The sequence below is a fragment of the Zalophus californianus genome, chromosome X, assembly GCF_009762305.2.
Source record: "Zalophus californianus isolate mZalCal1 chromosome X, mZalCal1.pri.v2, whole genome shotgun sequence".
NCBI classification, from domain to species: Eukaryota; Metazoa; Chordata; class Mammalia; order Carnivora; family Otariidae; genus Zalophus; species Zalophus californianus.
In genome coordinates this window covers 69,417,538-69,435,857 of record NC_045612.1, presented here as the reverse complement: position 1 = coordinate 69,435,857, position 18,320 = coordinate 69,417,538, and the positions used below count along the sequence as shown (strand labels likewise).

General features: G+C 37.6%; 1 protein-coding gene across 2 annotated transcripts in view; it reads left to right on the top strand.

Moving 5' to 3' along the window:
• CHIC1 (cysteine rich hydrophobic domain 1) overlaps positions 1–18,320 on the top strand; it is a 68,111-nt gene that overhangs the window by 38,647 nt on the left and 11,144 nt on the right. The window contains exon 4 of one of the 2 annotated variants that reach the window (XM_027608133.1): positions 16,064–16,697. The exons of the other annotated variant lie outside the window; for it this stretch is intronic. Coding sequence (XP_027463934.1) covers positions 16,064–16,168 — 105 coding nt within the window. The 3' untranslated portion in view covers positions 16,169–16,697. Of the gene's footprint in view, positions 1–16,063; positions 16,698–18,320 lie in introns of those variants that run through there. 2 annotated transcript variants of the gene reach the window in all.

The window sequence follows — 18,320 nt, the reverse complement described above, 5'->3', positions numbered from 1 at the left end:
TTACCCTTTTTTGCTCTAATATTTGCTAAATTGAGAGAGATGTTCAGAGGAGAGGGGCTGTTCTCTGTCTTGCAACATGAATATGATGTTGTTTTCCTTCTCTTAATGATTTCTAGTTTCATACTTTGTAGGACTTAACTCTTTTTAAATTGAGACTTGGTTAGTGGCATAACGTGTGACCTATCCTGTACACTTCAGGAGAATTTGTATTATATTGTTGTGGGACAGAGTGTTCCATATATATGTTAGGTATAGTTGGTTGACAGTGTTGACCAAGCCCTATATTTCTTTACTGATCGTCTTTATAGTTGTTCTACTCATTATTGAAAGTGGGGTATTGAAGTCTCTATTACTGTCGAACTATCTATTTCTCTCTTCAGTTTGGTCCATTTTGCTTCACACATTTTGTAGGTGTGTGTTTAGTTATGTTTGTGTTTATAATTATAATTTCTTTTTGATTGGTTTATGTTTTTATCAAATATGCTGGTATGGAATTAATGTTTGTTTCCCCCAAAAATTTATATGTTGAAACTCTCCCCACTAATTGAATGATATTTGGAGGTGGGTGCTATTTTGATCTTTGAAAAGGTAATTAGGTGTAGATGAGTCATGAGGGTGGGGTCCTCATGGTGGAATTAGTGCCTTTATAAGAAAAGACCAGAGCTTGCTCTTTCTCTACCATGTGAGGTCACAGCAGTAAGGCAGCTATCTGCAAGCCAGGGACCAAGGAAGCCAAGGAAGAGGGCTCTCACCTGAACTCCACAAACCATCTCATCTAAGACTTCCCATCTGTTAGAACTGTGAGAAATAGATTTCTGCTATTTAAGCAACTGAGTCTATTGTATTTTGTTGTAGCATCTTGAGCATATTAAGATATACGCTGTCCATCTCTTTCTCTTGTAACATTTTTTTTTACTTAAAATCTATTTGTCTTATATTATTATAGCCACCTCAGCTCTTTTTGTTGTTGTTGTTGTTACTATTTACATGGAGTAGATTTTTCCATCCTCTCACTTTCAAACTATTTCTGTCTTTGAATCTGAATGGATTCTTATGTAGACAGGATGTAGACGGATTATGTTTTGTTGTTTTTTAAGTAGGCTCCATGCCTAGCATGGAGCCCAAGGCAGGGCTTGAACTCATAACCCTGAGACCAAGACCTGAGCTAAAATCAAGAGTTGGACACTTAACCAACTGAGCCACCCAGGCGCCCCAGATGGATTATGTTTTTAAATTAATTCTGCAAATCTCTGCCTTTGAATTGAGAGTTCAGTCTACTTACGTTTAAAGTAATTAATGGTAACATATTAGTTTGCTAGCACTACCTTAATAAAGTACCCCAGACTAGGTGGTTTAGACAACGAATTTATTTTCTCACACTTCTGGAGACTATAAGTCTGAGATCAGGGTGTTGGGAGAGTTCATTTTTTTTCTCTGAAGTTTCTCTCCTTTACTTGTAGATGGCCATTTTCTCTCTGAGTCTTTACCTGGTCTTCCCTCTAAACATGTCTGTATCCTTATCAGAAGTGATCAGTCATATTGGATTACAGCTCACCCTAATTATCTCATTTTAACTTAATTACCTCTTAAAAAACCCGATATCCAAATATAGTCACATTCTGAGGTACTGGCAGTTGTGACTTCAATATAATGAATTGGGGGAAAGTAATTCAGTCTGTGACAGGTAAGGAAGGACTTCTGCCATTTTGCTATTTGTTTTCCATATGTCATATATTTTTTAACTCAGTTACTCCATTGCTTCCTTATTTTACATTTAACTGATTTTTGTAATGTACCATGTACCTTCTCATGTCCTTTTTTTGAGTATATTTCTTAGTTATTTTCTTAGTTGTTTCTTGGGGATTGTAATTAACATCTTAAACTTATAACACTAGTTTGAATTAATATCACCTTAGCATTGATAATACACAAACTCTACTGTACATATCCATACTTCCCCTTATATGTTATCACAAATTATATCTTATATACTTATGTCATTAGCATAGATTTATAATTATTATTTTATGCATTTTTTAAAATCACATAGGAAGAAAAGAGGAGTTCCAAAACAAAAACAGAACAATATTGTCTTTTACATTTATTTATTGAGTTACTTTTACTGGCATTATGTCTTCATATGGCTTGAGTTATTGTCTAATGTTCTTTTATTTCAGCCTGAAGGACTCTCTTTAACATTTCTTACAGATAATTCTCATAGGAATGAACTCCCTCAGTGCTTATTTATCTGAGAATGTCTTAATTTCTCCTTTTTTTTGAAGATTTTATTTATTTGACAGAGAGAGAGAGACAGCGAGAGAGGGAACACAAGCAGGGGGAGTGGGGGAGGGAGAAGCAGGCTTCCGACAGAGCAGGGATCCCAATGTGGGGCTCAATCCCAGGACCCTGGGATCATGACCTGAGCCGAAGGCAGATGCTTAGCTTAACGACTGAGCCACCCAGGCACCCCTCCCTTTTTTTTTTTTTGAAGGATAGTTTTGTGAAACCTACAATTCTTGGATGACAGTTTTTCTTTTAGCACTTGAAATACGCCATTCCACTGCTTCTGAACCTCATGGTTTCTGATGTGAAAACAACGGTTAATCTTAGTGAGGATCCCTTGAATATAACAAGTCACTCCTCTTTTGCTGCTTTCAATATTTCTCTCCTTGTTTTTGGCTTTCAGGTTTGATTATAGTTTCTCTCAGAATGTATCTCTTTGAGTTTATCCTAGTCGGAATTCTTTGAGCTTCTTAGAATTTTACTTTTTCTTTCTTTTAAAAAGATATTTATTTATTTATTTATTTATTTGAGAGAGAGGCAGAGAGAGCATGAGCAGGAGGAGGGGCAGAGGAAGAGGGAGAAGCAGACTCTGAGCTGAGCCCAGAGCCCAACACGGGGCTCAATCCCAGGACCCTGAGATCATGACCTGAGCCAGAAGTCAGATGCTTAACCTACTGAACCACCCAGGTGCCCCAGAATTTTCCTTTTTCTGTATGTGGACTCATTAATATCTGGTGTCCCTTGATTTCAGCCTGAAGAATTTCCCATAGTATTTCTTGTACAGTAGCTCTGCAGGCAACAGATGCTGTCAGTTTTTATCTATGAATGTCCTCATTTCATCTCTACTTTTTAATGTATAAAATTAATTAACATACTATTTTTGAGCAATTTTAGGTTTATGGGGAAAAAATGAGAAAAAGGTCCAGAGTTCCCATATACCCTCCTCACCCAACTCCCAAATTCCCCTATTATTAACATCTTATACTATTGAAGTACAGGTGTTAAAACTATTGAGACCAATACTGACACATTATTATTAACTAAAGTCCTTGATTTACATTAGAGTTCACTCTGTGTTGTACATTCTATGGATTTTGACAAATGTATAATGACATGTATCCATCATTACAGTATCATGGAATAATAATTTCACTGCTTGAAAAATCCACCATGCTACACCTATTCATCCTCCCTCCCACCCCAAAATCCCAAGCAATCGCTGAACTTTTTTTTTAATTTTATTTTATTATGTTGTATTAGTCACCATACAATACATCATTAGTTTTTGGTGTAGAGTTCCATGATTCATTGTTTGCATATAGCACCCAGTGCTCCATGCAATATGAGCCCTCCTTAATACCCATCACCAGGCTAACCCATCTCCCCACCCCCTCCCCTCTAGAACCCTCAGTTTGTTTCTCAGAGTCCATAGTCTCTCATGGTTCATCTCTCCCTCCGATTCCCCCCCTTCATTGTTCCCTTCCTTCTCCTAATGTCCTCGATGCTATTCCTTATGTTCCACAAATAAGTGAAACCATATGATAATTGACGTTCTCTGCTTGACTTATTTCCCTTAGCATAATCCCCAGTCCCATCCATGTTGATGTAAAACTTGGGTGTTCATCCCTTCTGATGGCTGAGTCATATTCCATTGTATATATGGACCACATCTTCTTTATCCATTCATCTGTTGAAGGGCATCTCAGCTCTTTCCAGAGTTTGGCTATTGCGGACATTGCTGCTATGAACATTGGGGTGCATATGGCCCTTCTTTTCACTATATCTGTGTCTTTAGGGTAAATACCTAGTAGTGCAATTGCTGGGTCATAGGGTAGCTCTATTTTTAATTTTTTGAGGCACCTCCACACTGTTTTCCAAAGTGGCTGTACCAACTTGCATTCCCACCAACAGTGTAAGAGGGTTCCCCTTTCTCCACAACCTCTCCAACATTTGTTGTTTCTTGCCTTGTCAATTTTTGCCATTCTAACTGTTGTAAGGTGGTATCTCAGTGAGGTTTTGATTTGAATTTCCCTGATGGCTAATGATGATGAACCTTTTTTCATGTGTCTGTTAGCCATTTGTATGTCTTCTTTGGAGAAGTGTCTATTCATGTCTTCTGCCCATTTTTTTAAATATTTTATTGTTGGGCGCCTGGGTGGCTCAGTTGGTTGAGCGACTGCCTTCGGCTCAGGTCATGATCCTGGAGTCCCGGGATCGAGTCCCGCATCGGGCTCCCTGCTCGGCAGGGAGTCTGCTTCTCCCTCTGACCCTCCCCCCTCTCGTGCTCTCTATCTCATTCTCTCTCTCAAATAAATAAATAAAATCTTTAAAAAAAAAAAAAATAAAAATAAAAAAAAAAATAAATATTTTATTGTTATGTTAATCACCATATATTACATCATTTGTTTTGGTGTAGTGTTCCATGATTCATTGTTTGTTCATAACACCCAGTGCTCCATGCAGAATGTGCCCTCCCCAATACCCATCACCAGGCTAACCCATTCCCCAACCCTCCTCCCCTCTAGAAACCTCAGTTTGTTTTTCAGAGTCCATCATCTCTCCTGGTTCGTCTCCCCCTCTGACTTACTCCCCTTCATTCTTCCTCTCCTGCTATCTTCTTCTTTTTCTTTTTTCTTAAAATATGTTGCGTTATTTGTTTCAGAAGTACAGATCTGTGATTCAACAGTCTTGCACAATTCACAGCGCTCACCATAGCACATACCCTACCCAATGTCTATCACCCAGCCACCCCATCCCTCCCACCCCCGACCACTCCAGCAACCCTCAGTTTGTTCCTGAGATTAAGAATTCCTCATATCAGTGAGGTCATATGATACATGTCTTTCTCTGATTGACTTATTTCACTAAGCATAACACCCTCCAGTTCCATCCACGTCGTTGCAAATGGCAAGATCTCATTCCTTTTGATGGCTGCATAATATTCCATTGTGTATATATACCACATCTTCTTTATCCATTCATCTGTCGATGGACATCTTGGCTCTTTCCACAGTTTGGCTATTGTGGACATTGCTGCTATAAACATTGGGGTGCACGTACCCCTTCGGGTCCCTACATTTGTATCTTCGGGGTAAATACTCAGTAGTGCAATTGCTGGATCGAATGGTAGCTCTAATTTCAACTGTTTGAGGAACCTCCATACTGTTTTCCAGAGGGGTTGCACCAGCTTGCATTCCCACCAACAGTGTAGGAGGGTTCCCCTTTCTCCACATCCCCGCCAACATCTGTCGTTCTCTGACTTGTTAATTTTAGCCATTCTGACGGGTGTGAGGTGGTATCTCATTGAGGTTTTGATTTGGATTTCCCTGATGCCGAGCGATGTTGAGCACTTTTTCATGTGCCTGTTGGCCATTTGGATGTCTTCTTTGGAAAAATGTCTGTTCATGTCTTCTGCCCATTTCTTGATTGGATTATTTGTTCTTTGGGTGTTGAGTTTGATAAGTTCTTTATAGATTTTGGATACTAGCCCTTTATCTGATATGTCATTTGCAAATATTTTCTCCCATTCTGTCGGTTGTCTTTTGGTTTTGTGGACTGTTTCTTTTGCTGTGCAAAAGCTTTTTATCTTGATGAAATCCCAATAGTTCATTTTTGCCCTGGCTTCCCGTGCCTTTGGCGATGTTTCTAGGAAGAAGTTGCTGCGGCTGAAGTCGAAGAGGTTGCTACCTGTGTTCTCCTTTAGGATTTTGATGGACTCCTGTCTCACGTTTAGGTCTTTCAACCATTTGGAGTCTATTTTTGTGTGTGGTGTAAGGAAATGGTCCAGTTTCATTCTTCTGCATGTGGTTGTCCAATTTTCCCAACACCATTTGTGGAAGAGACTGTCTTTTTTCCATTGGACATTCTTTCCTGCTTTGTCAAAGATAAGTTGACTCTTTGCAGATGATATGATACTTTATGTGGAAAACCCAAAAGACTCCACCCCAAAACTGCTAGAACTCATACAGGAATTCAGTCAAGTAGCAGGCTATAAAATCAATGCACAGAAATCAGTGGCATTCCTATACACCAACAACAAGGCAGAAGAGAGACAAATCAAGGAGTCGATCCCATTCACAATTGCACCCAAAACCATAAGATACCTAGGAATAAATTTAACCAAAGAGGCAAAGGATCTGTACTCAGAAAACTATAAAATACTCAGGAAAGAAATTGAAGAAGACACAAAGAAATGGAAAAACGTTCCATGCTCATGGATTGGGAGAACCAACATTGTGAAGATGTCAATGCTACCTAGAGCAATCTACACATTCAATGCAATCCCCATCAAAATACCATCCACTTTTTTCAAAGAAATGGAACAAATAATCCTAAACTTTGTATGGAACCAGAAGAGACCCCGAATAGCCAGAGGAATATTGAAAAAGAAAAGCAAAGCTGGCAGCATCACAATTCCGGACTTCCAGCTCTATTACAAAGCTGTCATCATCAAGACAGTTTGGTACTGGCACAAAAACAGACACATAGATCAATGGAACAGAATCGAGAGCCCAGAAATGGACCCTCAACTCTATGGTCAACTTCTGCCCATTTTTTGACTTGATTATTTGTTTTTTGAGAATCACTGAACTTTTAACTGTCTCCATAGTTTTGCCTTTTCCAGAATGTCATATAGTTTAAAATCATATAAGATGTAGTCTTTTCAGATTGGCTTCTTTCACTTGCCGTATGCATTTAAAGTTTCTCCATGTCTTTTTGTGGCTTGATAGGTCCTTTTTTTGCTGAATAATATTCTTTTTTAAAGACTTATTTGTTTGAGAGACAGAAGAAGACACGAGTGGGGGGAGGAGCAGAGGGGGAGAGAGAATCCTCAAGCAGACTCCCCACTGAGCGTGGGGCCCAACACAGGGCTCAATCCCAGGACCCTGAGATCATGACCTGAGCCAAAATCAAGAGTTGGCCACTTAACCAACTGAGCCACCCAGGTGCCCCTACTGAGTAATACTCTGTTGTTTGGATGTACTACAGTTTGTTTACCCATCCACCTAGTGAAGGATGTCTTCATTGCATTCAAGGTTTGGCAATTATAAATTAGGCTGCTACAAACATTCTATGTACAGGTTTTTTGTCAGCAAACTTCAAGTAATTTGGGTAAAAAAACAAGGAGTGTAATTTCTGGATCATATGGTAAGATTATGCTTAGTTTTGTAAGAAACTGCCAAGTCCTCTTCCAAAGTGTCTATACTATTTTACATTCCCACTAGCAATGCATAAGATTTTCTGTAGCAGGGCACCTGGGTGGCTCAGTCAGTTAAGCGTCTGCCTTTGGCTCAGGTCATGATCCTGGAATCTCCAGATGGAGCCCCACATTGGGCTCAGCAGGGAGTCTGATTCTCCCTCTGCCCTTCACCCTGTTTGTGCACTCTCTCTCTCTCTCACTCTTGCTCTCTGTCTCACAAATAAATAAATAAAATCTTAAAAAAAGGGGGGGGGCACCTGGGTGGCTCAGTCGTTGGGTGTCTGCCTTTGGCTCAGGTCATGATCCCGGGGTCCTGGGATCGAGCCCCGCATCAGGCTCTCTGCTCTGCGGGAAGCCTGCTTCTCCCTCTCCCGCTCCCCCTGCTTGTGTTCCCTCTCTAGCTGTGTTTCTCTCTGTCAAATAAATAAATAAAACCTTTAAAAAAAAAAGACTTTCTGTTGCTCCTTGTCCTTGTCAACGTTTGGTGTTAACAGTATTTTGGATTTTGACCATTCTAAAAAGTGTGTAGTGGTATCTCACTTTTTTATTTCTAATTTGCAATTCCCTGAAGTTATATGATATTGAGCATCTTTCTGTGTACTGATTTGTCATCTATATATCTTCTTTGAGATTTTTCTGTTCAGACATATGCCCATATCTTAATTGGGATTCTGTTTCATTATTGTGAAGTTTTAAACACTATTTATATATTTTGGATACCAGTTCTTTATCAGGTATTTGTTTTCAAAATATTTTCTTCCAGTCGGTGTCCTGTCTTTTCATTCTCTTAACAACATCTTTTGCAGAGTAGATGTTTTTAATTTTGATGAAGTCCTGCTTAATCAGTTTTTTCTTTTATTCCTTGTGCTTTGGGTTGTAGCTAAGAATTCACTGCCAAACCGAAGGTCACTTATTGTGGTATATACATTGTTATATTTGTTTGCTAATGTCTTATTTCAGGATTTTTGCATCAATGTTCATGAGAAATATTGATCTGCAGTTTTCCTTTCATATAATATCTTTGTCTAGTTTTGGCACTAGGGTAGTATTGGCCTTATAAAATGAGTTAAGAAGTATTCCCTCTGCTTCTGTTTCATGGAAGAGATTATAAAGAATTGGTATAATTTCTTCTTTAAATGTTTGGTAGAATTCACCCATGAACCCATCTGGCCATGGGAGTTTCTATTTGGAAAGGTTATTAATTATTGATTCAGTTTCTTTAATAAATACAGGCCTATTCAAATTGTCTATTTCTCCTTGTGTGAGTTTTAGTAGATTGTATCTTTCAAGTAATTGGTCCATTTCATCTTGCTTATCAAATTCATGGGCATGGAGTTGTTAATAATATTCCTTTATTAGCCTTTTAATATTCATGGCATCATTAATGATAACGCATTTCATTTCTGATATTAGTAACTTTTGTCTTTTTTTTCTTAGTTAACCTGGCTAGAAATTTACTATTTTTATTGATCTTTCAAAGAACCAGTTTTTAATTTTGTTGATTTTCCCTTTTGAAGTCCTATTATCAATTTCACTGATTTCTGCTCTAATTTGTATTACCTCTTTCTTTTTACTTTGGATTTAACTTGTTCTTTTTCCAAAGTGCAAGCTTATATGATTGATTTTAGGTCTCCTTTTTTACTGCATGCATTCAATGCTGCGAATTTCCCTCTAAGCACTGCTTTCACTGCATCCCACAAATTTTGATTAGTTGTGTTTTCATTTGTATTTAGTTTTAAATATTTTTAAGTTTCTCCTGAGATTCCTTCTTGACCTATGTATTATTTATAAATGTGCTGTTTAGCCACTCTGGAAAACAGTATGGAGGTTCCTCAAGAAGTTAAAAATAGAACTACCCTACAACCCAGCAATTGCACTACTAGGTATTTACCCCAAAGATACAAATGTAATGATCCAAAGGGGCACATGCACCCCAATATTTATTATAACAGCAATGTCCACAATAGCCGAACTGTGGAGGGAACCCAGATGTCCATCGACAGATGGGTAAAGAAGATGTGAGATACACACACACACACACACACACACACACACACACACACACACACACACAATGGAATATTACTCAGCCATCAAAAAGGTTGCAATCTTACCATTTACATCTGTGTGGATAGAACTGGAGGGTATTATGCTGAGCGAAATAAGTCAGTCAGAGAAAAACAATTATCATATGGTTTCACTCATATGTGGAATATAAGAAATAGCACACAGGATCATAGGGGAAGGGAGGGAAAACTGGGAAGTAATCAGAGAGGAAGACAAACCATGAGAGATTCTTAACTATAGGAAACAAACTGAGGGTTGCTGGAGGGGAGGTGGGTGGGAGGATGGGGTAACTGGGTGATGGGCATTAAGGATGGCATGTGATGTGATAAGCACTGGGTGTTACATGCAACTGATGTATTACTGAACTCTGTATTGGAAACTAATGATGTTGGCTAATTGAATTTAAATTTAAAAAAAAAGGAAGTGTGCTTTTTAGGGACACCTGGGTGGCTCAGTCAGTTAAGCATCTGACTCTTGATTTCAGCTCAGGTCATGATCTTGGGGTTGTGAGATCAAGCCCTGCATCGGGCTCCGTGCTTGGGTATGGAGCCTGGGTGGGATTCTCTCTCCCCCTTTGCCCCTTCCCCCCCGAAAAATGTGCCATTTAATCTCTTAAGTGTTTGGGAATTTTCCAGCTACCTTTCTGTTGTTGATTTCTAGTTTAATTCCACTATCTGAAAGTATGCATTGTATGATTTCTGTTTTTTGAAATATGTTAAGTTGTGTTTTAGGACCCAGAATGTGGTCTATCTTGGTGAACATTCCATGTGAGCCCGAGAATAATATGTAGTTTGCTATTGTTTGATAAAGTAATCTGTAGATGTCAATTATATCCAGCTCATCAATGGTGCTATTGAGTTTAGTTATATCTTTACTGACTTTCTGATTGCTTGATCTATTCATTACTGATAAAGGGCTGTTGTAGTCTCCAACTACAAGGGTGGATTCCTCGGGGCGCCTGGGTGGCTCAGTCGTTAAGTGTCTGCCTTCGGCTCGGGTCATGATCCCAGGATCCTGGAATCGAGCCCTGAGTCGGGCTCCCTGCTCCGCGGGAAGCCTGCTTCTCCCTCTCCCACTCCCCCTGCTTGTGTTCACTCTCTCGCTGTGTCTCTCTCGCTCAAATAAATAAAATCTTAAAAATAAAATGAGTGGATTCCTCTCTTTCTCCTTGCAGTTCCATCAGTTTTTGCCTCACATAGTTTGATGCTCTTTTGATATGCCCATAACATATTAAGAATTGATCTTTTTATCATTGTATTTGATAATTTTCCCCACTCTTAAGTCTGCTTTGTCTGAAATTACTAAAGTACCTCCAGCTTTCCTTTGATTAATGTTATTGTGGTATATCTTTCTCCATCCCTTCACTTTTAGTTTCTATATGACTTTACACTTAAATTTAAAGTGGGTTTCTCGTAGACAATACATAGTTGAATCTTTTTTTTTTGATCCACTAACAATCTTTAATTAATGTATTTAGACCATTGATGTTTAAATTGATTATTGATATAGTTGGATTAATATTTACCATGTTCATTAATGTTTTCTATTCATTGCTCTTGTTCTTTGTTCCTGTTTTTGTTTTTGTCTCCTAGTCTTTTTCTGTCTTGTCTGGTTTTAAGTGAGTATTTTGTATGATATCATTTTTTTAGAATATCAATAATCCTACTTTTTAATCTTTTTTGGGGGGGTTGCCAACTAAAGTGAGTATATATATATATTCAAGACCACTTTCAAATAACACCATACCATTTCCCAGGTAGTGGAAGTACCTTATTTACAGAGTATTTCCAATTCCTCCTTCCCATCCCTTATAACATTGCTTACATTTGTTTTACTTATCCATAAGCTATAATCATTAAATACATTGTTATTACTGAATGAATTATTACCTGCTAGATCAGTTAAGAATAAGAGAAATACCCCAATTTAACCCTTAAATTGGGAAGCATAAAAACTTTTCCTAAAAAAACAAGAGTAAAAGAAATAAACTATTTTATTTTACCTTCATTTTTTTCCTTCTCTAACCCTTCTTGAAGATCTAAGTGTCTTAAATATAGCATTTTCCTTCTCTCTGAAGAACTTTTAACATTTCTTGCAAGACAGTTCTATTGGTGACAAGTTCCCTCAAATTTTTGTCTGAAAAAGTCTGTATTTCTTTGCTGGGTGTGGAAATCCGGGTTGGGTATACTTTTAACACTTTATTTCATTCAACTCTCTTCTTATCTCCCATGATTTCTAAAGAGATGTCTGTATAACTCTTATTTTGCTCCTTTATATGTAAGGCATTTTTCCCTCCAGCTTTTGTTCAAGACTTTTCCTTGATTTTCTGCAGTTTAAATATGAGATTACTAGGTATAGATTTTTGAGTTTCTAGCTTTGTACTCTCTGAGCTTCCTCAACCTATGGTTTGACACCTTTCATTAATTTTGGAAAATTATCTTGTCACTATTACTTTAAATACTTCCTCTGTTCCTTTCCCTCTTTACCTTCTGGTATTTCTATTATACATCTATTGCTCCTTTTATAATTGGCTCCTAGCTCTGGGATATTCTATTTATTTTTCTCTTTTTTTTCCTTTGATTTTAATTTTGAAAGTTTCTGTTGGTATATCTTCAATCTTTACTGATACCTCCCAAGCATGTCCAGTCTATTGATGAGCCCATCAAAGGCATTCTTTATTTCTGTTATGGTACTTTGGCTTCCTACCATTTCCTTCTGAATTTTTCTTACAGTTGCCATTTCTCTACTAACATTATATCTGTCCATTTCTCTGTTAACATTATCCATATCTGTTCTTTCATGTTGTCCACTTTTTGCATTACATGTGGCATATTAGTCTTGGTTGATTGATATTCCCAGTGTGATAATTTCAACATTTCTGCCACTTCTATGTCTGGTTCTGATGCTTGTGGTATCTTTTAGTATGACTTCTACTTTTTCTTTGAAAGCCACACATATGTCCTAAGTAAAAGAAACTGAGGTAAATAGGCCTTTAAATAAGATTTTATGTTATCAGGCTAGGCATTTGGCTATATTTACTATTTGCTGTAGTTGTCAGTGTTGGAAGCTAAACTTTCCCCACTGTCCTTGTTTTTGACTGGCCTCTTTTCCTTAGATTTCCCTAGAGATTTCTTTTTTTGTTTTTTAATCTAACATAATTTATTTAACAAATTCCCTAGTGTAGGGGACTGTAAGTAAATTATCTTCACTTTCTGCCTGTTTTTATTTTTTGTTTTTTGAAGTATAGTTGGCATACAATGTTATATTAGTTTCAAGTGTACAACATAGTGATTCAACAATTCTCTACGTTGCACAGTGCTCATTACCACAATACGTATATTTACCATCTGTCATCATACAAAGTTATTACAATATTATTGACTATATTTCTTATGCTATACTTTTCATCCAATAGGACTTATTTATTTTGGATATGGTCTGAGATGCACAGTTCTTTCAGTTGTATTCCCATATTATAAGAAAACTTATTGATATAGTGGTAAGGTGTTGGAAGACTTGGAATTATTCTGTGGTACTATGATTTGGCCTAAGTTTTTTAGTGACCCTGTGCCCCTGAGCTGTGCCCTTCATAATGGCTTCCCAGTTTTAGTTTTGTTTTGTTTTCCCCTTTAGGTGAGACAGGAAGGCTAGAGGATGCTGGAGTTGGGTCTTCCCCTTCCCCAAGATTGGTCAGGCTCTGGTACAATAGCTTCTCTTAAGAGCAGTCTTTAAGAACAGAATGTTCTGGGCGTATTTTTTAAAGATTTATTTATTTGTCAGAGAGAGAGAGTGAGAGAGCACAAGCAGGGGGAGCAGCAGGCAGAGGAAGAAGCAGGTCCCCCACTGAGCAAAGGGCCTGGTGCGGGACTTGATCCCAGGACCCTGGGATCATGACCTGAGCTGAAGGCAGATGCTTAACTCACTGAGCCACCCAGCGTACCTATTGCGTATATTTAAAAGTGGCTGTTCTTGCCCTTTCCCTACTGAAAGGCTGAAGAGATTTTTCTCCAATCACTGTGAGAACCTGATCAGGCGCCTGGTAATAAAACTCAAAGTGTGGGGGTCTTCCCCAAGACTGGGCCTTTTTGGAATTTTTAACTCTCAAACTTGTCCCCACTGAGCTTCCAGCAATTCATCAAGTTCAGATCCTGCTACCCTAGTCCTGGTTCCCACAGAGTTTTCCTCTCCTGTGTTTCTACCCTGGTAAATTGTGCTTATTTGTATCCATCTGTGTATCTCTCCAGTCTTATGACCGGCTCTTCTCTGATGAATCTAAGAGGAGTTGGTTTTCAGGTTGTTCTGGGTTTTTTTTTTCTTCTTGATATTGGGCAGGAGAGTTAACTTCCAAGCCTTTACATGCCTAAATGGATTACCTTGATTTTCTAAAGTTAATTTTGATGCATATGGGATTCTTGGTTGACAGTCTTTTTTTCTTTCATCATTTTGTCTTTTATCCAACTGCCTTCTGCCCTACATTGTTTCAAATCAGAAGTCAGCTGTTTATCTATTAGTTTCCTTGTAAGTAATGAGTCATTTCATCTTGCTGCTTTCATGATTTTCAATTTTTCTGTTTTTCAGCATTATACTATTATATATCTGCTATGAATCTCCTTGTGGTTTATTCCTACATGGAGCTCTTGAGCTTCCTAGATGTGTAGATAAATATTTTTCATTAAATTTAGAAGTTTTCACCATTATTGCATTAAATATTTTTTTTGTTTTGCTCTTGTCTTTTTATGGTACTCCCAGTATATGTATATTGGTGCCCTTAATGATGTATAACATTTCTCTGAGGCTGTATTCATTTTCTCTCATTCTCTTTTCCTGTGCTTTGAGATTACATATTATCTTTTTTTTAAGATTTTATTTATTTATTTGACAGACGGCGAGAGAGGGAAAAGCAGGGAGAGTGGGAGAGGGAAAAGCAAGCTTCCTGCTGAGCAGGCAGCCTGATGCGGGGCTCCATCCCAGGACCCTGGGATCATGACCTGAGCCGAAGGCAGACGCGTAATGACTGAGCCACCCAGGTGCCCTGAGATTACATATTATCTTTTGATCTATCTTCAAGTTCATTGATCATTCTTCTAGTTCAAATCTACTTTGTGTCCTTTTATTTCAGTTTTGTATTCCTCAACTCCAGAATTCCATTTGGTTCTTCTTAATAATTTCTGTCTCCTTGTAGATATTTTCTATTTAATGAGCCATTGTCATCGTAATTTCATTTTTTTATTTCTGGTCATAGCATGGCATATTATATTCCTTTACTGTAAGAATCTTAATTCCTTTTTTGGTGCATATGTCCTCCTTGCTGTGCATATTTAAAGTTACTTCAAATTCATCTTTGCCTCTTTTTCAGGCTTCTATACTTTCATACCAAGCTGTCTGCAGTCAGGCAATAATTTTTTAAAGTTCAGTTTTTCTTTTTGAGGGTGGGGTCATCTATATCATACAGAAATTCCTTGTATTTTGGTCAGCTAATGATATCCTTTCTTGGTCTCTACTGTGTTTACTGGATTTTTCTGAAAATGTGTTACAGTGGTAAAATATACATAACATAAAGTTTACCATTTTAAGCATTCAGTGGCATTAACTACATTCACAATGTTGTATAACCGTTACCATTACCTATTTCCAAATCTTTCATTACCTTAACAGAAACTCTGTAGCCATTAAATAATAACTCCCCATTCCCCTTCCCCTCAGACCCTGGTAACCTCTAATCTACTTTCTGTGTCTACAAATTTGCCTGTCCCAGGGTATCTCATATAAATAGGGTAATTCCATATTTGTCCTGGTACTATTTCTCTTAACTTAATGTCTTCAAGGTTCATCCATGTCATAGCATGTTTTAGAACTTCATTCCTTTATATGGCTGAATAACAGTCCATTCTATGTATAGTCCACATTGTTTATTCACTCATCAGTTGATGGACACCTGAATTCTTTCCACCTTTTGTCTCTTGTGAATAATACTGCATTTAACATTGTCATATAAATATCTTTTCAAGTCCAAACTTTCAGTTCTTTTGGGAAGTATACCTAGGAATAGAATATATAAACGTATGGTAATTGTTTAGTTTTTTGAAAAACTGCCAAACTTTTCCACTGGAGCTGCACCATTTTACATTCCCATCTTTAATGCATAAAGATTCCAATTGCTGCAGATCCTCACCAACATTAGCTATTTTCCATCTTATTGATAATAGCCATTCTAGTAGATGTGAAGTAGTATGTGTGATTTTGCTTTGCATTTCTCTAATGACTTGTGTTAAGCATTTTTACATGTACTGTTGGCCATTTCTAGTATTAGGTACTTTGTTCATTTTGCAACTGAGTTGTTTATTTGTTGCTGAGTTGGGGGAATTTTTATATATTCTGATTATTTGCAAATATTTTCTTCCATTCTGTAGATAATCTTTTCACTCTCTTGATAGTGTCATTTGATGCATAAAAGATGTTAATTTTTATGAAGTCCAATTAAACTATTTTCCCCTTTTTTGCCTCTGTTTTCAGTGTCAAGAGCCAAGAAATTATTGCAAAATCCAATGTCATGAAGATTGTCTCCGATGTTTTCTTCACAAACTTTTACAGTTTTCACTCTTCTGTTTGGTTCTTTGATCCATTTTGAGTTAATTTTTGTATATGGTGTAGGTTTAGGGTCCAACTTAATACTTTTGCATGTGGATATCCAATTTTTCTTGCAGCATTTATTGAAGACTGTTCCTTTTCCCCATTGAATGGTTGGCACTCCTGTTGAAAAACAGTTGACCATATACATTCAGAGGTTTATTTCTGGGCTCTGTTCTATTCCTTTGGTCTATATATCTGTCTTTATTCCACTACCATTTTTTTGTTACCATTGCTTTGTATTAAGTTATAAAATCAGGAGATGAGAGTCCTTCATATTCTTCATTTTCAAGATTGCTGCCTAAATAGTGGTCTCTTGATTCCATATGAATTTTAGGATGTTTTTCTATTTCTACAAAAAAGTCACTGGGATTCTGATAAGGATTGCATTGAATCTATAAATCATTTTGGATAATGTTGTCATCTTAGCAATATTAAGTCTTCTAATCCATGAATGTGAGATGTCTTTACATTTATTTACATTTTTAAATTCTTTTTTTTAAGATTTTATTTATTTATTTGACAGAGAGAGACACAGCAAGAGAGGGAACACAAGGGGGGACGGTGGGAGAGGGAGAAGCAGGCTTCCCCAGGAGCTGGGAGCCCGATGTGGAGCTTGATCCCAGGACCCTGGGATCATGACCTGAGCCGAAGGCAGGCGCCCACCCAGGCGCCCCTAGGTTTTTAAATTCTTTTAGCAATGCTTTGTAGTTTTCTGTATACACGTCTTTCACCTCTTTGCTTAAGTTTATTATTAAGTATTTTATTCTTTTTGGTTCTACTGTAAATGTAATTATTTTCTTAATTTCTTTTTTGAATTGTTTACCATTATCATATAGGAATGCAACTGAATTTGGGGGGCAACTGGGTGACTCAGTCAGTTAAACATCTGTCTTCAGCTCGGGTCATGATCACAGGGTTCCTGGATCAAGCCCCATATTAGGCTCCCTGCTCAGCGAGGAGTCTGGTTCTCCCTCTCCCTCTACCTTTCCCCCTGGCTCATTCTCTCTCTCTCTCTCTCTCAAATAAATAAATAAAATCTTTAAAAAAGTAGAAATGCACCTGAATTTTGAATGTTGATTTTGTATCCTGAAACACTGCTGAATTTGTTTAACTCTAACAGATTTTTTTGTACATTCTTTTGGGTTTTCTACACATGAGATAATATCACCTGCAAACAGAGATAATTTTACTTCTTCCTTTTTAATTTAGATACCTTTTATTGCTTTTCTTGCCTAACTGACCTGTCTAGAATTTCCAGTAGTGTGTTGAACAGAAGTGGCGAATGTGGGCATCGTCTTTTTCTGTCTTAGAGGAAAAGCTTTCGGTTTTTGGTATAATTTTATGATTTATGATTTTTTTCTTATTTAGTATGATATTAGCTGTGGATTTTTTTTTAGCCCAGAGCCATGGAGGGTAGGATCTGCTAATATTCACCATCTGTCAAATCTATCCAGAATATGTCTGCCCTAGGAAGCTGAGAAGATGGGAACTGCCACTCAGTTGTCAAGCCAAGTATATCAGCTTTCCCACAATACATATATGTGCCAGAAAGGAGGACTGCACTCTTTACCAACTGTTTTGCCTATTTTGCAGAAGTTGGCAGTAGGGAAGTGGATGCTGCCCTCACCCAGGAAAGCAGTTTCACTCGAGGGAGCTGGGAGCTATCGGGAACCACCTGCGACACAGCTCCCAAGCTTGTTAAAATAGTTCTTCCGTGAGGCAGAGCAATGGAGATGTGGGAGTATTACCTAGCTTCATTACCAAGGCCTCCTAATGTTCTTAGCTATTGTCCATAACTTTGTTGAATAAATACTTCTCAATCTGTTATAATCCTTTTGATCAATCTCTGGAACATTTGATTCAGTATCCTTTGCTAATACTTGATCAATTTAATAGTTGTTTCTACAAGGAAGAGATTTCCCTAAGGTCCTCACATGACCATTCTGGAAGGGCTCTCACTTTCTTGATGGTATCTTTGACACACAAAAATTTTTAATTTTGATTAGGTCGTATTTATTACTTTTAAGTTTTTCTTGCTTGTACTTTTTGCATCATATCTAAGAGGGCTTTGCCTAACTCAAGATCACAAAGATTTACTCCTATGTTTTCTTACAATTGTTTTAAAATTTCACCTCTTATG